This window comes from Saccoglossus kowalevskii, chromosome 22 (assembly GCF_978046115.1).
Source record: "Saccoglossus kowalevskii chromosome 22, keSacKowa6.1, whole genome shotgun sequence".
In the NCBI taxonomy this organism is placed as follows: domain Eukaryota; kingdom Metazoa; phylum Hemichordata; class Enteropneusta; family Harrimaniidae; genus Saccoglossus; species Saccoglossus kowalevskii.
The window spans coordinates 23,777,501-23,801,118 of record NC_140662.1 but is presented as its reverse complement, the minus strand read 5'-3'; the positions used below and the strand labels follow the sequence as shown (position 1 = coordinate 23,801,118).

General features: G+C 35.1%; 1 protein-coding gene across 1 annotated transcript; it reads right to left on the bottom strand.

The window, feature by feature from the left end:
- Nucleotides 1–787: 787 nt before the first annotated feature.
- LOC102800973 (solute carrier family 15 member 2-like) lies at nucleotides 788–18,624 on the bottom strand. Its single transcript, XM_078011071.1, has 20 exons — nucleotides 18,531–18,624; nucleotides 13,584–13,651; nucleotides 12,779–12,860; nucleotides 12,280–12,421; nucleotides 11,918–12,010; nucleotides 11,525–11,624; nucleotides 10,874–11,042; nucleotides 10,572–10,660; nucleotides 10,363–10,449; nucleotides 10,056–10,190; nucleotides 9,742–9,774; nucleotides 8,771–8,941; nucleotides 7,834–8,049; nucleotides 6,995–7,162; nucleotides 4,142–4,188; nucleotides 3,636–3,797; nucleotides 2,836–2,953; nucleotides 2,550–2,690; nucleotides 1,962–2,069; nucleotides 788–1,033 (listed from the first exon to the last, which is right to left on the bottom strand). Exons 1-20 carry the CDS (start codon nucleotides 18,622–18,624, stop codon nucleotides 788–790), a joined length of 2,469 nt encoding a protein of 822 aa, XP_077867197.1.
- Nucleotides 18,625–23,618: the final 4,994 nt, after the last annotated feature.

Below are 23,618 nucleotides of genomic sequence, written 5' to 3'. Positions count from 1 at the left end.
ATTGAATAAAAACATTTTTCATTCGTTTTTCACTCCAGTTTTTGATTTTATTTAAAAACAAATAAAACAATTAACAATCTTTCTCCAATTCCTAAACCAGACTACCGCAACGATAAGACAGCAAAACACTTGTCACATGAATTAAAAATATGTTTCTTTTATTTTTTAATGAAGAGGTATAGAATACAGTTTGACGATATTACCAGTCATAATGTGACACGCGCTCACCAATATGACACAAGAATATAAAACAATAAAGACCATAATACGGTTAACATAGCGCAAATTACTTAAAACCCTAAGAACTAGATACATTTAACACCAGGAAATTATAAACTCTAATTTATGAAGAATTGTCTACCCATAAGAAAACACACCCCAAAGACAAAAATAGCGACTCACTTTAAAAATATCATTAATTACGTAAACAATCATTGCCAACACATTCAGGCATTTATGCACAGTAAAATTAAATGCTCAATGATTTAACACATTTTCCGAGTTACATTGGAATCATGAATATCGTAAAAATGACATAATTCTGAGAGTTAACACAGCATTTAAAGTAAAACCGAGGCTGTTGGTTAGGTAAATCTTAGATGAAGCACAGAACAGACATTGTCATTAGTAGCATAGATGTTGTTCTGATGTAATGCATTATATAATAGTCATACGTCGCAATACTCTTCATAGCTTTAATTGAAAACAATGTTTGGCACCGCGAAGTGTTTCGGGTATATACTATTCAGTACCCCTTTATTTATCACCACTGACTATCAATGATGTATTAGTCTGAATCTGAATCTGATTTATCCATTGCCATATTTGTCATTCCAAGAGAGTTTTCTTTTTCAGGTAATGAACTGTTGGATGATCTATCATCCCCATCGATTGGCTCCTTCTTCTCGTCGTCTTCTTCTTCGTCCTCCAATATATAGTCACTTGGTTCTATGTACGTGTACCAGTACGACATTCCAACGTATATCACAGCTACGATCATCATCAAGGTTGCAAAAATAAAGAAGTCGACGTGCTGAAAAATGGGTTAGAAATTACGATTATCAATGGGTAATATAAGCTATGCAAAACAAAATGACTGTTGCATGCTCCTGATGTTGCGGATGATTACGAATGTAACTCAAGAGGCCACTTCTATTAGGAAAGTACATTGATAGGAGTGTGTTTCTCCAGTATAGAGTCATTATTTTAGTAACTTTTCTGAAAAGGGGTCAACCTAAAGTTCAGCCTTCGGTCTTGAGAAGGTGCTACATGCTACATGTTGTAATCGGTGAAAATGAACATAATTATTTAAATCACGTTTTCGGTGGGAAACTGGAGTAACAATAAAAAGAAATGACTACAACATTTTTTTAAAATAAATAAATAAATAAATAAATAAATAAATAAATAAATAAATAAATAAATAAATAAATAAATAAATAAATAAATAAATTAATTAATTAATGGTGATCATAGTCGCATTCATTTTGTCTATTTAGCGTACGTAATTACTGAAAAAAGCGCATGCGAATTCGTCCCGGATTTGCCTTTGCGTAAACGTATGTATTATCTACGAAAATGTTTGCAACCAAACCGTTTTTTATTGTACGATACATCATGGACCATATCAAGATATTATATCAAACAAAATCATGACGAAATATACTCATTGCAACAGTGTAGCATAATATGTTTCAGACGAACACCATATCTACAATGCACTTGTATTCGAAATATTTGGTAGCACTGACATTTAATAAAACTTCATGGAATACAAGCATTTTTACTAAAATAAATGAGATAAAATGAGAGCTACACTACTTTCCTCCTTATATGAATGAATGAATGAATGAAACACCGCTTCCAGCAAATATGATTAGTGTTGGTGAGAGTGTATATGTGATGTACGTTTTGATGGTCTGATGAGGGTCACAGTGTGCGATGGTGGCCACCGTACTTACCATACTCCTGGGGGAAACTACGGAGGTCTGAATAATTACGAGTAAATTTCCGCCAGCGACGGTCAGAAGCCAGAAAGCTTGTAGTGTCGATTTCATAGAGGCCGGGGCCTAGTGAGAGAAGGAAAGAAACATACAATATGAATGGCAAATATTCATTGATATTCGTGTGTAACTGGTCCCACGATAGTAAACATGGCGTCCTATTGAGTTTTGGAGAGCAGTGGGAGCCATATCGAACACGGCGCGGTATGGTGCTTTTATGTATTGATGCAGGTTCGTATGTTTTTAAAATTCAGACAGTTTGAACATCACACTATTAAAGCGGGGAACTTGTCACCTGCGCATGCGGCAGATCTATACCCATGAGTCTTTGCGTTTTTAGCGTGCGTTGTTGTCGTCGCTTGGGGCTCAATTCCTTTTACTAAATACTTAGTTTTGATTTTAACACCCCTCCTTTAACTCCCAATATTCCCAACTGTCTGTGATCCCAGTTTTAGTTGATTTTATCATATTACAACTTCGAGCAAAACAACGTAATGCAATAGTTTACCAAACAACTTATTCATGCAAAATAATGAGATGACTCACCTGCGCATATGAGAATTCTAGACCAGTAATAGAAAACATGACCTCTCCAGTCGTGATCAGTAAGTATTGAGGAATCTGCCATAGCATAGGCACAGCGTTGGCCGGCACAGTTTCGTGTTCGTCCATAATTACACCATTCTCCTGATAACAGAAAACAGAAAACAAGAGAGGCATTCTGTTATTTTGTTTTCCATATATAAAGCATTATCGCATGTGCTATCGTATTTAGTAAAAAGACAACTACAAATTATTGTTAGATTTTGTCGCCTTTTTACAGATAGTGTACCTCCGTTCCAGGAGTTATGGGATGCCATATGGTAGTGTAGGCGCCACCATTATAAATGTCGAGCCCCTCCGCTGACTTACATTCTTCACTATCGACCTCGTGTACACATGCAGTGTAGCTGCAAACAAACAAACAAACATAAACAAATACTAGTATTAATTGTTTGTAAACTTTCAAATCGCAGGCACTTGAATTTCATGCATTTATTTTCTTTTTAAAGAGCAGTGGTCGTCGCGCCGCGTCAGATTCGACATGGGGTTCATAGCGACGTAATCAACGCGTATAAAATACAACTTTTGTTTACATGAAATTCGAACACGCGCTGCGTGACGACCACCGCTCTTTAATATACATGTATTCACAAGGCGTTATGTTCAGTGTTCAGGCATCAAATTCCAACTCTTATTTCACTTCTCACAATTTATTAAAGCGCGGTAGTCGTCGCGCTGCGCATGTGCGAGATATGTGGGTCTCATATAAACAAAGATGGCGACTTTGACAGTTGCGCAGATCATCGAGTACGAGCTGACACGTTTCCAAGCTTTAATTAAGTAATTTTCATGTGATTGGAAGGTATCGACGGAGTCACCGGCGGTAATCAGTGATAGTCGCGCCCAGGTCAAACCTCATACTTGTGATTTCCATTTGAAGAGCGCATTGGATTGTGGGAAAATCAATATTTATCAACACAAATGTCGAACATGCGCAGCGCGACGACTACCGCGCTTTAAATAATGTGCTTTTCATGTGTTTTAATAAATTGTTGATGTAGTAAGTTTTGGAATACAAATGACAATTACCTTCCTGGTTCTATTTCTAGCCACGTCGTCACACGGAACTCAGATTCAGGGTAGTTCATCAAGGTTGGTGTAAGTGTTGCATTTATATCATGATAATCATAATCTTCACTATCCAAATCTACTAAGAGATCCCCATCCCCAAGTACAAGTGTGAACACATAACTAAAAAACAAACAAACGGATTTTTTTACATATTAATATTTCTATTTTTGTAATGTATACAAAATAATGAATATCTGGGCAGATCCTAACCAGAGATGCATTCCTCGCTGTCAATCCACGTTTTAGAAACCCAAGGAGTAACAGACAAGTCTCCAGAATTACGCGAAAGACCAGGTAATATATTATATCGTTATTTTTATGAAAACTCATGTTCATGTCAAAATACAACAAAAATAAAACAACGGAGCAGGTAAAGAAATAATCTGCGTATTAGATCCCGAAAAACATTCATATTTACATGCGCCTTTACTTAAATCCAATTAATATCAAATTGAGTTACTTACCTCGCAAACACCATGCCATTGTCAGGTTTTTCGTATTTGTCAGGAACCTGAAAATTACGGCGACATTTCGTTATAACTATACATTGTGACTTAATTCACTCTTGGCCATGTGACGCATTATTATGCAGATTGCAAACCGATATGGTTGTATTCGTACGCAGATTGCAAATCGATATGATTGTATTCGTACGCAGATTGCAAATCGATATGGTTGTATTCATACGCAGATTACAAATCGATATGGTTGTATTCATACGCAGATTACAAACCGGTATGGTTGTATTCATACGCAGATTGAAAACCGATATGGTTGTATTCATATGGAGATTGCAAATCGATATGGTTGTATTCATACGCAGATTGTAAACCGATATGGTTGTATTCATACGCAGATTGCAAACCGATATGGTTGTATTCATACGCAGATTGTGAACCGATATGGTTGTATTCATACGCAGATTGCAAATCGATATGGTTGTATTCATACGCAGATTGCAAACCGATATGGTTGTATTCATACGCAGATTGCAAAACAATATGGTTGTATTCATACGCAGATTGAAAACCGATATGGTTGTATTCATACGCAGATTGTAAACCGATACGGTTGTATTCATACGCAGATTGCAAATCGATGTGGTTGTATTCATACGTAGATTGCAAACCGATATGGTTGTATTCATACGCAGATTGTAAACCGATATGGTTGTATTCATATGCAGATTGAAAACCGATATGGTTGTATTCATACGCAGATTGTAAACCGATATGGTTGTATTCATACGCAGATTGCAAATCGATATGGTTGTATTCATACGCAGATTGCAAACCGATATGGTTGTATTCATACGCAGATTGTAAACCGATATGGTTGTATTCATACGCAGATTGAAAACCGATATGGTTGTATTCATACACAGATTGTAAACCGATATGGTTGTATTCATACGCAGATTGCAAATCGATATGGTTGTATTCATACGCAGATTGCAAAACGACATGGTTGTATCCATACGCAGATTGCAAAAAGGTATGGTTGTATTCATACGCAGATTGCAAAACGATATGGTTGTATTCATTTTCAGGTTGCAAACCAGTATGGTTGTATTCATACGCAGATTGCAAACCCATATGGTTGTATCCATACGCAGATTGTAAACTGACATAGTTGTATTCATATGCAGATTGCAAAACGATATGGTTGTATTCATACGCAGATTGAAAAACGACATGGTTGTATTCATACGCAGATTGCAAAACGATATGGTTGTATTCATACGCAGATTGCAAAACGATATGGTTGTTTTCATACGCAGATTGAAAAACGACATGGTTGTATTCATACGCAGATTGCAAATCGATATGGTTGTATTCATACGCAGATTGCAAACCAATATGGTTGTATTCATACGCAGATTGAAAACCAATATGGTTGTATTCATACGGTGATTGTAAACGGATATGGTTGTATGCGTAGATTGCAAAACGATATGGTTGTATTCATACGCAGATTGCAAAACGACAAGGTTGTATTCATACGCAGATTGCAAAACGATATGGTTGTATTCATACGCAGATTGCAAACCAATATGGTTGTATTCGTAGATTGCAAAACGATATGGTTGTATTCATGCGCAGATTGCAAAACGATATGGTTGTATTCATACGCAGATTGCAAAACGACATGGTTGTATTCATACGCAGATTGCAAAAAGGTATGGTTGTATTCATACGCAGATTGCAAACCAATATGGTTGTATTCATACGGTGATTGTAAACGGATATGGTTGTATTCGTAGATTGCAAAACGATATGGTTGTATTCATGCGCAGATTGCAAAACGATATGGTTGTATTCATACGCAGATTGCAAAAGGGTATGGTTGTATTCATACGCAGATTGCAAACCAATATGGTTGTATTCATACGGTGATTGTAAACGGATATGGTTGTATTCGTAGATTGCAAAACGATACGGTTGTATTCATGCGCAGATTGCAAAACGATATGGTTGTATTCATACGCAGATTGCAAACCAATATGGTTGTATTCATACGGTGATTGTAAACGGATATACGGATATGGTTGTATTCGTAGATTGCAAAACGATATGGTTGTATTCATGCGCAGATTGCAAAACGATATGGTTGTATTCATACGCAGATTGCAAACCAATATGGTTGTATTCATACGGTGATTGTAAACGGATATGGTTGTATTCGTAGATTGCAAAACGATATGGTTGTATTCATGCGCAGATTGCAAAACGATATGGTTGTATTCATACGCAGATTGCAAAACGACATGGTTGTATTCATACGCAGATTGCAAAACGATATGGTTGTATTCATACGCAGATTGCAAAACGATATGGTTGTATTCATACGCAGATTGCAAAACGATATGGTTGTATTCATATGCAGATTGCTAACTGTGACGGTAGTATTCATATGTAGGTTACTAACCCATACGGTTGTATTCATCGCGGATGCAAACCGATCTGATGTGATCAAATATAGATTATAAATCGATATTGTGGTGCTCATATGAAAATTCCAATCAATACCGAGGTGTTCATATGGAAATTGTCTACCCATACATAACTTGTAAACCACATTATATGATCTAACATAACTTGTAAAACCAAATTGTCTTATCTTACATCAGGAACTATAATTGACAATGATGTTGAGTTTGATCCCACGGTTTTACCACGAACTGGTAACGTCTGGGCGCGTTTGAATTATGACTACTATGTCAGATCGGTTGCATAAAATGTGATCAGCTTCTGGAAATGAGTATTAGCTACTTAAGCGATACATTTGAAAAAATATAAACATAAACATTGACTTACCAAAATGGCGTCTAGAATGAGAGCTCCGTCAGCGTCCTCAAAATCGGCGACAATAAGTCTGTTAGACGAGCAATCTACCAAGTCAATCGAGAAGTCTATTTGATCGCTGGTGTCACTGCTTACAGAGATTTGGAAGATACCCGGGGTTGTCTCGATATGATCTGAATTCTTTTAATAGTGAAAAAAAAATGCTTAACGCTGAGAACAAATTATACCACTCACGTTTCATTGAACATTCAGTCTACGCCAACATTTGTCAGTATATTATGGCGATTGGGAAGCGCTACGGTTATAACTACTATAAAGCGCATGGTTACACATAACCACGATTCAAATAAAAACAACTTCTCATTGATTTACCAACAAACAAAATAAACTTAATGACTTCCTTGATTTGGGGTGGAGAGTAGGTAGAAAATCATAAACTCGTGAAATACCGACGTTCTTCGACAATTTGCACGCAATAAATCACGTAACCAGTAGTTTATTCTAAACATCTCTGATTTATCGTTAAACTTACTCAATTGGTGTTAATCTGCCTAGACAGATACTAGTATTTGCTTCCGGTTTGAGTACATAACCGGTTATTTATGTTGAATTCGGGGAGCTATTCCTCCTTTTTTAAGAGACGGCTTTTGTTAAACCAGGTAGAGCCGTCGCATCGCGCCAGATGTGGGACCCATAGCGACGTATATACGTTGTTTGTTTACACGAAATTTGAACAATCTCTGTACGACGACCATGCCACTTTAAGCCTTAACCCGTTAAAATGAATTTACTCTTTGTTTTTTTTGTACAACATAGTATTTGACTGATATTTATGTTTTCCTTCTGTCTACTGAGTTTGCAGCATAGTATGTCTCGTTATGTTTTTTCTTTCTTTCTGAATTGCGAATAATACGAACACTCTGTAATATACTTACCATTCTGGTGGGCACTTCAAACACCTCATTATCGCCTTGTTTTACACTGATATTAGACGACGCTGCATTGAAAACAATCATACCGGTCTGACCCGACTCTTCAATAATACATGGTGTAACTACATTGGTTTCCTGCAAAGATATCATCAGCATTGTATGATTAGAAATGTCGTAATGACTGTGTGTAATCGGCAATCTCAATCAGTGAGCATGTTCACTGCTGTTTTTGCTTTAAAGTTTTTACTACTCCATCAAAACTTTCTCACGTATACAATAATATACACACTAGATGTTGCTTTATGGTAGCTTTACACGCGAACATGACAGGATGTTATATTGCTGCAGGTACACAAACGTTTGTTTTATAGTACGGACCGTATATTTTGTCCACACTTGCACGTGTTTCTGTTTATAGACTTTTGATAGATGGGATAAATGACAGCGAGCGACGGATAACCGAATAGAGATCGGGTATTAGTATGCAATGTTGATCAAATCCCAGTGGAACGAACTATTTTGCACGATTCCGAGCATTTTACGTTACAATCAATTGCGTTCAAAAACCGGTGTATCAAACTTCCCGACTAGCCAATAAAGTAGACGTTTATATAGTTAGTTATTCAGATTTTATTTACGCCACTAAATCTGAATTAAATATCCGAGAACAGAATTCTTACTATAGACTGGTATTTATGTAATAGTTAACGTTTTAGATGTTTTATATAAATATTTAATTTTAAAGCTCACATTTGTGACACTGTATCGTGACCGTGGTACAGAAGTGTCCCTAATCCTCGTAACCTTGTCACTCGATCTTCAAAGTATCGAAAACGTGAATAAATCCAATACCTACGTTTACTTTTATCTGTAATAATCCAGCACAATAGAAGGCAAATCCAGCGAAAAACATGCCCCAACACATACGTTGTAGATACGTACATCGTATGCCGCATTTTCGTAACAGCGGATAAATACAGTTATCAAATATGGGAATCAGCAGCAATATAAACAATGGGTTCATAATCTGAAAAGATAATGTAGAATTATGAAAATAATTTAAATTTACTAATTAATTCAAACAACTGATTTCAAGCATTTGCCTGGCAATTTGTATCATCATTTGTTCAAATGATATTAGAAATTAGCACACAAAAAGTCGTGCATCCATAAACGTCGCATACATCCTTATCCATGACCCGACAGGTCACATATTCTGTTACTCATTCATGAGAATTTACCACATGAAAAAATGCTTGATTTACGAGAATTTTTTTTTCTGTTTTATATCTAGTATGTTATCCCCAGAAAATTCTAAATCAAAAATACCAGCAAGTAAGACATTTATAAGGATAAATAACTGATGTTACGCTTGCAATTCGCAGCGTAGTATATTGATACAGTATTAGTAAATAAAAAATAATCAAATTGATTAAATGCAGAAAGACTATTTTGCAGACTGTCTGACAAGTAAAGGCGAATATAGTCAATATTAGGTAGGATTAATAACTTCTATTTACAAATATGTACAACAGATATTTCAGCAAATAACAGTAGCATTGTGATATGAAAACGTATGTAGGATATGTTAATGAACACATATAGAGATAATTTCCTTTCAAGTTTAGCTCCTACTCAAGTTTTAGTTTATCGGCTTTTAGGTTGATGAATATTACAGCAAGGATTTATGCAGTAATCATCCACCAAAGGTACATGTGCACCGGAATTAAGAAAGGAATTAACAATAAAATAAAATTAGTAAAATTATTGAAAGTTTAGAAACAAATCCCTGAATGCACCATTAAACATATCTCGAAATATACTTACTTGCATCTGGTCAGGTTTCATTGAAATATTTCCCTGGAATAAAACATTTTTAAATTAATTAAAAAGTTCATAGATTTATAGAATAGAATAGAATAGAATAGAATAGAATAGAATAGAATAGAATAGAATAGAATAGAATAGAATAGAATTGAATTGAATAGACACACGATTCACTATCATGTATGAACGTTCCATATTCGTACTTTTATACTAATTATACGATTTATTTGCAGAGTGAATTGCGGCTTATAACACAATACAAATCCCAGTCTCTGGTCAAATATGTGATAAAATATGTTAGTGAAGGTACTTACAAAATTGCCGTTCATCTGCGTTGCCTGTAATGTCCATCGCGATCCTTGTTGGTCAAACAAAGCCCAAAACATGGGTAGTGGTATATACATAATCAAGATATGTAGCACGCATTTGGTATCCAGTATCAATTGTCTCTACAGGATCATACAAGAGAAAGATATATAGAATCCGCTGATTGTATATTCGTCTCAATTACTTTTACATATATATGGTCATCACGTTGTTTATATGTACATGACATGAGAACAAAGCGGTATAGTGTGAGGTGAGTGGCGGTGGCGGTACAGATGGTATTCATAAACTTACCGGGTATGTATCTGACGCCCATTCTATCCAATGGCTATATTTCCCTTTCCATTCTTTTCTGTACTTTACTTTATTGACCCCTGCATGCTAAAATATACATATACTTTAACTAATTTTCATACATGTATATTTTCTTTTCTTTTTTAATTACCTTATACAGGTGATTGACAGCGCGAGACTGCGTGAAAAGAATTAGATTATTTTATTACCCCAATGGCTTTACAGAATTCCCAAACGACGTTGCCAGTTCCTGGGTGAATTATATAACCAACGGTGTATCGACCACATACAAAGATTACTAGAAAAAAATAATAATAGTGTTTATTGCTAAATATCACTGGAAATATCTTTTAGAGAATAAACAACAACGCCTTGTCCATTATTGCGTAATTTTTGTACAATGAAATTTAAAAAAATAGACGTTTTTCAATGTAATAGTTTCCAAACATCTATATCCATACGTAGCATGGGCAAAACGGAAGAGAGTTTCATAGGTTAATGGTTGACATACTTATAGCGACTAGAAGCAAGGCAGCAGGAACACCAAACGCCAATGGATAACAATCTCCGCCGAAACATTGGACATCTTCTCGGAGGATTGGCGTTAGGAATGTTGACAATAAACTTCCACAGTTGATGGCAAAATAGTAAATCAGAAAAAATGTTTGGATTTCCAAAACCTGATGAAAAGAAAAGAAATTACACGATTCCATGTGTTGTCGATACTGCTACTGTCACTACGATTATCACAAGAACTGTTCAGTCAGGATATATTGCATATAAGTTGATTTCGATTCCGCCCTCCGATCCTCCCCAACGCTAACAAATTTTTGATGTTAAAACACATTGTATTATTGTTGAAACAATGAACTAATCTTGTGTACAAATTAATACAAACTGATAATAAAAATAAAAGCTAGACATGGGGATATCATAGTGTTAACTGTGCTATATTATCTGTTTGATATTTTCCTATTGTTCATACTTTTATATTAAAAGTCATATATCACTTAGTTTTCTGTATTCGAACAAACGACATTAAATATCCTCCAATATCATCTGTGGGGGCGATTAATCAGATTTTCTACCAGTTCAACTACACACAGTTTCCTTCATCGAAATAATTGAATTCTATACTAAATTGTTGAGAATTGAGTTTTACCTGATCTGGTCTGAATTGATCTCCACCAAAAGCCGCAACACATGGTTTAATACCTCCTGTACCGATGGCAATCAGTAGCAAGGAAAATACGCATCCACCCCTTAGTAAAGGAAAACAAAGTGCATTAATTGCAATATCCTACTGATAGAAAATTATTTGAGTGATAGTAGTATAATGTCAGTAAGACGTGATATTGTTGATACAATGCGCGGTATGTCATAAAATGAAATATTGTTATAAACCATGAAAAATTACACAGATCAACAATTTTTTTCTAGAATGTTATTATCATGAAGACCATGATTCATGTATCTTTCGTTAATATTCTGTGTTTCCTGTCATTTATTTTCAGTTATATGTAATGTACTAAACTCGGCGATGTACAATACTTACAATGTTGGTTCTTCGGCTTGTACTTGCTGAATGGAAGACAAAGACAAAAGCACACAACCAAGAAGATATACCCAAGCGAGCCTAAATATCGTTCTGGAAAAAAATGTATAACATTTATTTATCTATTTCATTGTGTTTTGTTCGTATCGACTATTGTTATTTGTGTAACTCAAAAGCCATATTTCGAATTTGATTGATTTTATGCCACATTAATTTTGCCATACACCGCCTACAATTGAAATAATACTTCATTATTGAATAATGAAATGTTAAACTGGCTAGTTTCTGGGTATTATTGTACAACCAGTATGGCGGGTCAGTTGTATGTCTACTGAAATTATTATAAAAAATAATTAACTTACTTGTATTTACCCCAGAATCCATCTGAGAGCATAGCGCCACCAATCGGCGTGAGATAGCATAACATAGCAAATGTGTGATATAGAGTAGTAGCATCGTTGTCACTCATGAGAAGAACTTCGGTGAAGTAAAGAATCAGAATAGCTAACAAACAAACGAACAAATACATACATGAATGCATCAAGTAAAAATCACATGTTTTCTTAAATAATAAATACCCTGAATTGTTTTCTTGTGTATTGACCAATTTAAATGTGACTTCTTAGACAAAATTCGAGTGATTTAAATCCCAGTACGATGACAAAGTTACTTATTCTTATGAGTAGAAAACAAATAAATTTACCAAAAACATGGCAAAATCACATTTATTTAAATTAAATCACATTTGTTATGTACCTTGAATTGTGCAACAATGAAAGTCAATTCTATTTTTATTTAATACAATACTAATTCAGTTGAGTATTGGACTTGACTGGTTTGTTAGCATAAACATCGACCTACCTTTCATGCCATAATAGCAATATCTTTCACAAAATTCCATTCCAAGAATAAAATAAATTTGCTTTGGATATCTCTCAGAGCACTGTCGAATTAAATATTACAATATATATATATAAGGTACGAGAGGGGGACGTTTTTTTGGGAACGATAGAACAAAAAAGCAAAAATACATATTACCACTGGTCTTTTATAATTATGTGAGTGTGGTAACGTTTGTGGCTTTTAAAGGTCACATGGTCTAGTTGCACCAATCAACACAACAATATACAGAATATAAAATCTCGCGATATGTTCTGTCATCAGACACGAGTGATAACTGCCAGGCATATGTATCAATTCGAGTCGTAGAATCGATGCACAATTCCAAGATAGGAGATAAAACTAAGAAAAAAAATATCTTCAGATTACTTATTTATTCCATGCCACAAATGAAATGATGGATTGCTATATAAACTTCATAATTCAATCGCTAATTTTATAATGAATTCTCTCCTTTTAATCACTATGAAAAATATACAATTGACATATTGTTTTACTAACATGAAATGAACAATATACCACTCTAAAAATTGGTGACAGCTGTTAGAACCGTTGAATATATTATGTATATTTTTGGTAATTATCCAATATGAAAAGACATTTCAAGCAATGGATCCTTCAACAGTAGTATCTGAATAGATAGACTAATAAAACACCACTTGAACAGATGGATCTATGTGTAGACAAAAATAACAAATAGTAATTCTATAGTCCATACTAATACATTCATTTTAATAGTTAAATCACCAGTCTAGATGTTCCTTACCGAAGCCTTTTCTCCCTCCATATCTTCTATCACCTCAGCGACAGACGACAGATCACTAACACTGTCTTCTAGAGAAACACAACAATATATTAAAATTTAGTCTTTGTGTTTAGAAATATAATTGAGACACGTGTCATCATTTTCACAGTTCGATGTACACTATGAAGCCTTCCGAATTGCTGCAAATTCTGATCAATATTCCAAATGCCCAAAATGATATGTTTTCAATTAAGTAATGTATTACAAAGATAATCTCAGAAGTCATTCATGTCATTATCTGGTGTACCATACATGGTACTACACGACACTATATGTGCTCCCTGTTTTGGAAACGCATTATTTGTAGTGCTTGAGGTCTGTCTACATATGGTTCTCATATCAAATTTATTGTTACTTGTTGTTTATTGTTTTTTGGACGTGTATCTTTGCTTTAGCACTTATAACTATTGATTATAAGATATTATTTCTACTTCACATGTGCCAATATGCATGGGGTTTGCTGCCGTGACAATGGTTCTTTTGATCCGCCAATCAAACCAACCAATCAATGTTAACAAATGTCCTTGATAAGAAAATCTGTTTAAGTCAGCAATCGATTCAATTTATTTCCTCCTACAATGAAGATCATTGTCCTCTAGACATATTGGTTTTCAGATCAATCAAAGATGCTTCGTTGGTAAGATAAGGCATTGTTAATATAATTGTCTGCTAACAACATAAGTATGTGGACGAGCATTGTAGACAGCATTCACCACTTTCCAGTTGTTTTGTAATATGTAATTAACATATAATTCCAGTTACATTAGAAAGTGTGATTATTGAAGTATCCCATTAAAGACAGAATTCATTTGTATGGAGGTGACTAATTTGTTCGTATTTCTAAGATTTAAAATTATTCTCTTTCAAATTGATGTTAGGATATCGATGTGAAATGAAAAAGTTCACATTTGAATAGCTTGTGTCGGATACTAATCACTAATAACGTTTTTGTTGCTATACCGGCGTATCACAATTCTAACATTGAACCACGGTGTTTGCTACGATAACACTACTTGCCAGCGTTGTTTGTGAATTATTCTTAATGAGATAATGGCCTTACTAGTGAATATTCATGATCCTATGATCCTACTCTACAGATATATGTATGAGTAAATGATTCAGTGGCATTGTATTGCAGTGTCTGGCTTTGGCTGGCAAACACGTTCAAACAAATATAATCTCAAACACATGTCAATGAACGGAAACTATTTAATTCACTCATGTATTGGGCGTATGCGTTTCCAGCTGATAAGTAGTGATCCCAGAGTGCATTTGTTAGGTTCACACATGTTGACACGCTTAGAGATATAACTACAGTTATGAGAATATGTGTGTATATGTATGTTTTATCATACCATGAAGATAACAATATTCGTCGCTCCGTGCAAATACTGTAATAAAGGCTGACACTGTCTATCGTGAAGCTGAATATAGACTTAATCACTACTATAAACTGACATATTTCGATCGCATTCTACTTAATTAATATTAATTACAAGTTGTCATTTTATTGCAATAGTCTCAAATCTAGACTGTCCTAGCACTGTGCTGAAATGGTATGTAGCAACGAACCTCCTCAATGTTGCTGTAATATAAAGCACTGCAGACGATGAGGTGCTCTATAATTGTTGCCACGTAAGCGAAGAATGTCTATACCTTGACTTTGATGTGTTGATCGTTATCTACATATAGGTAACCATATGTAGGTCTCAAATGTTATTACAGAGTACAGAGTACGACCTGCACTATATAAGAATCAAAATTGTGTCTAATTTAGAAACTTCTAAATAAAAAACATTTTCCAAATAATCAAGTTACATCTTAAAATAGTAATGCTCACATTGTATATTTAACCTACTTATGTTCGGCATGGAGGTGTGCGCCATTTTGTGTTAACAACTTGTAACTGGAGCATGTTCTATTTCAATAACTTTACAACTTGTTGTCAACTTGCAAAATTGTTGTTGATATCATGGCTTCTAACTCAACTGGCTATATCAGTAGTTGTTGATTCGGATGAGTCAGTTCTGTCATCTTTGTTTGTTTCCTTCTTTATTTTGTCAACATTTATACACTGTTTACAAACAATATCCTGATAAGTCGATTGACCTTTATACTGTATGTAACTTGAATGACTAAGCAATGTTTTACATTAGTTGAATTCTTGAGCTCGCGAGCTCTAAATTCTGAACCTTGGGTTGTGGGTTGGAAATTCACATTTTAACTACAAAATTGAATGCTAATTAAGATTGATTTGGCGGGCAAAGATACGCCTTGATCGCTAATCTACACTTGAACACGACAACGCTGTCATCAAAGCTTGTCATACAACACAGTCTACATGAAGTTCACGGACATCAATGGGGGTGATCGTTGTCTGGGTAACGTTGCATACCATGGTCTAAACAGAATTAAACCTCAAAAACTCAATATTCTGTTTAAATTTACAGGATTGTTTCGGTATCCTAGATGTTTGGTTAGGAGTACAAGATTGGCCATTGGATTAGTGATAGAGATGTAAGGAATTCGCTGAAACCGTGATTCATTTCTAATAGTTTAGATGAAATTACGCTCTCGTAGGTATGTCTGCAACAAACATTCTTCTATCAACTCAAACAAGACTAGGTCAACGTTAATCATTAAACAGGTTATCTTTAGTGAATTTTTGCTCGTAGATGATCGCAAATATAAAAATAATTTAGGAGATGAACAAAGCTCGGTTTAAAGCGTCATATTCGTCGTGCAACGAGTGCTCGATTTTGTAAAAAAAAAAACGCGTCGATATACGTCACAAATTTCAACGGATGCGCTTTAATTCATTTACTGTGAATTATTCTTGCATTATGATACTTATATCATTATTAGGTTATTTTGAATGTTTATAACGTTGTACACACTTGTTAAGTTTTCAACTAAAGTATTATCGCAGCATGGCATAACCACAGCGGCACTGGAACCACTTTGGCTCAATATGCACCACAACGAAATATGAAAGTGCATTAAATTAATATGCAACGATGAATCCGAGTTTAAACTATTGTATATTTTTGGTAAAGTGTCGGACTAATTTTTTAGATCAAAATTAACAGTGTTGATGTTTTCTGATTGAAGCGTTGTGATTGCTTCGGGTATCCCTCCGCGAACATGTTGATGTTTTCAGATTGAAGCGTTGTGATTGTTTCGGGTATCCCTCCGCGAACATGTGTAGGCATGAGCATCAGAAAACACTCTGAAAATAAGCCTATTTGTTAATGTGTTGTCTGTGAAAATATGGTCAAATTCATAGTAGCAATTTTTAACACCAAGAGTCTATTCTGAAAAAAAAACCCATTCCATTCCAACTTCCTCTCCTCTCCTGGTATTTGGTGTTGGACATTGGACACAACCAATTTGCAATTTGTACACTATATCGAGTAAAATCATTAATGTTACAGTGTTTGAAATCAAAGACTGTCTGTCTTGTAGTGTGATCAGCGGCAAACTAAATACGTGTTACAGCTAGTAATGATAACACTCCGCCGCGTGCTTTTCAACAATGGGTGGCAGAGGGTTTATTTTGAAGAGTTCTAAATTCTAAAGTTCAACAGATAACCACTGCTTATAAATTGAACATTTGAACTACTTGTCTGAACTTTTCAGTATTATAGTAGCCAGGGAGCTGAATTGTTTGGACCAGAATAAACAAAATCGGCTTGAAATGTACTACTGATTTTGTTTACTACTAGCCATCATCGATGTTGAATAAATATTTTCCGTGTAGCCTGCGTGTTTGTGTCACATGTCAATTAAACACACTCGTAGTAGTTTTTGCTGAAAAAACGTAGATTCAGTTTGTGATGGCGTTGAAGAAACAACATAACAACCGTTAAACAGAATGCTGATCGTCTAATGGTAAAATTCCTGAAATTTCATACGACTAGTTATAACCGCACTTTATGTATTGGTTTTTCCCCTGCCTAAATGTCAATATATTGATTTATTGTGATAATCATCTTTCGTAAATATGTATTTCATCATTATTTTCAATCTTGTCTGATGCAACAGTTCGTCCACAGATCCGTCACACGACCTTAGCGATAACATTGTAGGCCGTTACTCCTAGGGCTGACAGAGATGTACTTTACATGTCAATTGTTCAACCAACTTAGAGTCGGGAATCTTCTTCGCTCCTATTAATTTCCATTGTATATTTTTGTTTGTGTTTACATATTATCACAAACTAGTAGGTTGACAACTTCTAAGCGCCTTGCTTACCAAAAGATGTTTATATTTGAGAATGTCGGTTTTACCGTTTCAGACGTTGGGCGATGCTGATGCCGCCCCATGCCCGGTAAACAAACATTCCTCCCCAGATGACAGCACTGAAAACAGGTCTGCATGTGGCATCATTCGCACTAGAATCGTATCGGTCTCACGTGACATAACCATTTGAATTTTAACCCCCTATATAACATCAAATTCGTAGAATATTTAGTTGCGTGACACTAGATTTTTTCCGTCAACAAATAATAAGTCAATTTGAGTCGCAGGGTCAGGGTTTGAGGGGGGGGGGGGTCCATAGAAACTTATATATATTGCGTTTCTGAGATTGACTTTTCTTTTTTAGAAATAATAACATTGTCTGAAAACTATTGGTTTATATTAAATTTGTCTTCCATATTTCTTTAGGTCACCCTGTCGACGTACAGATTACGTGCTACAAAATTGGTCACGTGATGCATTGGAACATTCATCCTAAATAAATTGCAGTGAAATTACTTAATATTATATTGTCAATTGTCATGACGCTTTACATGAATACACTGCTTCTCCGTGAAGTTAATTTCTGATTGTCAGTACCAGTATCCAATACACATCTGACCCAAAATTACAATTTTAACGTAAAATCAGATTTAGGTACAAACTTACTGTCTTTATATTCGTCTTCACTTATATACTTTGGCGGCGGGTCTCCAGCAATGTCCGCCTGGGCTGAGAAATCTGCTTTGCCTTTTCTCCCCATGTCGTAGCCAGTTAAAGCAATGTACCGTGTTATAAACAAGCTGATCCAACATTAAAAATTAAACGATCTGAAATTATGTAATTCGGTACTTGTTCTATCCGCTTTGTTCTTGAACCGCTTGTCGTTGTGGCAGGGAGTTGTTACTTGTGTTTCCTTTCCGTGCGCGCGTCGTAGAGACGATCGAAATTGTCCTGCGTGTTACTCGCCGACCTCGATGGGAAAGAGGATTCAACAATTGCGCAGTCTTATATTCTATTACGATAGTATTTATTTATCAGTTACGTATTTCTGTAGTATTTACTAACGAGTTAACCCTAAATAATAGATCACCTATTTTTCGATGAGCCCATCAACGCAGTGTCATCAAGATCTGTTTAAAAAACGGAGCATGCTGGCAAACAAGCACAGTACATACAGCGTAACTCGTAATGATTTGTTCGAAAGTGAGTGAATTTGAACGCCGCTTGAACGCCACTGCGGTTGCTGATCAGTTATTCTCGCTTATTCTGCGCCTAATATTACAGATCTAGGTTACTATCATAATCTGATAATAGGCTGTCTGGTAGAATTTATTACTGTAGAGGGGTGGTGACCACTAAAGGAGGAGGGACACTTTATAAAATAAAATGTATTGTAATTGTAGTTCATCATTTGGTTTCAATTATCGCTACAATTTATACAGTATTTCCTACTGGATTATTTTCCTTGTTCGAAGTTGTGAAGAAACACATATTGGTATATCCGTACGTTCTGCTGCATGGAACAAAACTAGAAATTAACTCTTGGCAAGTTCGTTTTTATAAATGCATGCATAAAATAGAAATAGCATCATAGCCAAATATTCAAATCTCATAGAATTCATGGTCTATATGGACATGGACACGTGACAATGTTATTTAGCAGACGACGTCATCGTCACAAATTGAAATAAAATACGTGGGAATACGATAACTAGAATTTCAATCTCATCGGCGTTACCTCGCTGTGGGTTATCGGGATTTTTTGATAAACGCAATTTGATCAAAATAAGATCCCAGTTAGGGCTTTTTTCAAATATATTTTATTTCATTCAAATTTATTTGCTTGTATTTGTTTTTTTAAGTTTTGGTTATCGCGAAAGCACACATATCCTTCAAAAAATACTTATTTCAATAGTTTTAAAACGCGAGTTTTTGCTTTTGTTTTTTTGAAATGTTAAAAACCTCGATGTAAAACGTCCCCATAATGTAGTGCATAACGATGCACATGTCAGCGGACTGTGCTCCTTTCGCAAATTATATGAATAAACATAAAGATCGTACTTTGAAAATCATATGACATCTGTTCCGCTTTTAAATAACGCGTTTTGCATTCCGTAAAATACTTTAACGATGATTCTGATAAATATTTTGTGTTTTTTCCCAATATTTCTGGAAATATTTCTCGGCTAATTGCTTTAGTGATGAATATTGAGTTCCCTTTACTAATTTCTGGACATGGCACGCCAACCGTTTACTGGAGCAATGGCAATACATTACGTAAAAGCGTGTTATCTGACTTAAGAGTCCACCGTTTCAGACCATCTGTGATTATATATATTATTATATATTGTATACTTATAATTCTGCACAAAATGCAAAGAGGGCATGCCCCAAAATCTTAGACATTTTATTACGCAATTCGTTAATGGAGTACGGAGTGCACAGATACTGAACCTTCTGAATTTGTATTCATTGTTCTCATAAAATGTGCATACTGAAATTTTGGTTGGGATGTACATTTCACTAAAGAATATTTATGATCTAAGTCGGAACATATTGCCAAAGCCAATACGCGTATCTGAAAATCATATCTAAAAACAAGTTGCTCTCTTATTGGTCTGAATGTTAGGCGTCCGGGTTGGGTAGCCAATCACGTACAATCTTTCAAGTAGCTTCGCATTGAACTAAGAATCGCGGTGGCGTCATGCCAAACGGGAATTCAACGCTTTGGGAACCCGAACATTTTGCCTTGAATTCAAAGTACAATACGTCATGATGCAACACTTCTTTTATATACACGCAATGCTGATGTGAAATAAATATAGTTTGAGATCTAGATGTCTAGCCTTTATTTGTCCTTGCATTATTTGAATTTCACCGACAAATATGAAGGTGGTCGCTACTGTATCTACGTCACATTCAATGTATGTGAAAATATGATATATCGCCAATTACAAAGTTAATAGAGGGAAAAACCTAAAAATAACTTTTAAAATGTAGGTGACCTTTTTTGTTTGTTTTGAAATCCTGTTGTTATGAACACATTCAATAATCGATTTGAAAAACAGCCTTGTGTACTATCTGGGGCATAATGTGGCCGATAACCATTGTCAAAAGAGGTCGGTGACCGTCTTTTTTATTTTTGTCCAAATACTCACGATGGTACAGGTGAGCTTAACAAAATCGTACGGAGGCTGGGACTGTGCCGGCTATCTTGTAACTTGATAATGTTTCAGTGATATTAATTCAATATTAATGTTAATTGGATCGCTTATTTTCACAATATTTTTGATTTCAATCTATCTAAGGCACGTCTATCTAGGTACAATAAAAAAAAAACCCAACTCTCGGGACAACTCCCATGTCTCGTGACACACCTCTGAGTTTTGCTGTAAAACAGTCACGTGGGCATTACTCTTATCTTATCTAAGTGAGTGTATATAAGTTAATTAGGCATATCTTGATATCAAGACAACCTACCCACGTTATTTCTCTATTTCTGGCTCCGTGTAAGCTAATCTAATCTAAAAGTGACTTTATTGAGGGAGAGCACCTTTATGTTAGATATTTTATTTGCAAATCAATACGATACACGGACGTTTTTACAAACATGTAATTTCTTGCAATCTTCCACTAGTGATATCGTTGTAGTATCAACTTGATCTACAAACACACACTTGCCCCATTAACTTGTTGACAGAGTCGTAGATATCCACGCTGATTGGACGGTCACTGTTTAATCTATTGGAAGATATGTCGCGACGCCTACAATTTGATACTTACTGTCACTAATTTAAAAGTAAGCCCAATGGTTTTGCGATTAACCTGCTTTAACGTATACAATAGTCTAAATCCGTTCTCTAGTGTAAATCGATGAAATACAACATCGTCATTGTGATCACCATGACAATAAGACACCCGGAATATGTTTACAAACATCGCCATGTTAGACTACGCCCTCATTGAATCATAGTAATACCATTGTGTCATAGTAATATTAACACTAGTAAGTCCACGGATGATACATCGTATTTATTTTAGTCATGAAATGTTATTCTCGTTGGGTTGTGGTTCTCTGACATCACCAAATAACTCAGCGCCTAGATTTGTTGACGATAATGATATGTAGACTACGTGAAATCTAACAATTTAGATATAGCTCATTTTTTATATAAAATTCGTCGATGTAGATATATGTTGTTTCTTTGTTTGTTCTGAGTACAATCAGCTAATATTATTCTCTAATGACCATCAAGTTTTACAATGCTGTGAAAGTTGACAATGTTTTGGTACGAGTGGTTACAGCTATATTATTGTTTTGTTTAGCAGCCTAGGGAGTTGTAAATACTGAGTTGACCTCAATATTCATTAAATCATCCACGATATCGACTTGTGAAATCAACATGTGTTTTTAACAATTTGGATGGAAATTAAGGACAGGCTACGGAAGAAGTGACGTAAATGCAGATTTTCAGAAATGAAGATTTACCGTCAGTATTATTATCTTATCGTTTTTTGAATAAATGACAATCCTAATATAATACTAAACGCGGATTCTCCCTCGTTTGAGTGCATATTTTGTTTAACGTAATGTTTCAATATGAGGTAGGTAACTGGTGGGCAAAATGTCAGCAAGCATTTTCGGTAAAACTGTGCAAGTCAGCAAAATTTGACTCATGGGATAAAACCCTTACAACTGATAAGGGCCCATACTTTGACATAAATAGGGTAGTTAAAGAGTAACTTAAAGGTGCTTATTAATAGTTATATCTAAAAGTCAGTGAGTCGTTTACTAATTAAAACGTGGTATGGAAATGCATATACTGCTGTAATGAAAGCGAAAAAGTGTAAAAAACAAATTCTGGATACATGATCGCGTAAACATCCCTCCTCGATTATAAATGACCAAACCCTTATCTGTTTCAAGAAAAAATATTTCACACCAATTACGACAACGATTTCGTTTCGGATATGATTGGACAAATTTACTAATTTACAAAAGTTGGTTTACCAAATGCTGCTAACCACTCATTCAATCACATATTAGTCACACACTTTAATTATGAATCAACTCGTGCTTGCCCGACATTACATAGTCGACCTCGTTCATGTGCTACTATTAAAACCACGCCTACACTCACGAGAAGCGAATCTGCGATTGTGGTTTTGATATCAGTAGCATTTGGGCCATAAAAAACAGAACTTGTTCTCAACTAAAATGATGATTTCAAATTTAACGTTGTTGTTCAGAATTACAGTTTTCAATTTGCCGTATATATATATGGAATTTGTGTACGGATTCATAAAGTCACAATGACACAGTCACTGTCTTGTATTAGAGTGGGACATACTAATATATTGTATTGTTTCGTGAGTACAGAAAACAGTCAGTGTATCACTTAGTATGTCAATTCAGTATTATTTACTTAATATTGCAAATGTTTCAACCACAGTGAGCATTTGGGGGATATTTTTTTAAAATAAAGTTGTGAAAAACAATAGTTATGTTTGTTGTTTGAAACTGCTAGCAATGCTTTGTATTCTGTGACGTAAGAATATATAACACTACAATAATCTGTAAAAGCGTAGACGACGCAAATGAACACGGTATTTCAGTTATGTAAAAAGTAAATTGGTAATTTTAAATTCCCGCGATGTCTGACGTTAATGACACGGAGAGACAATAAATAAACAGGTTTATATAGTGGGTTCTGTGTAATATATTCGGCGGTACGCTGCAATACCATAACCTAC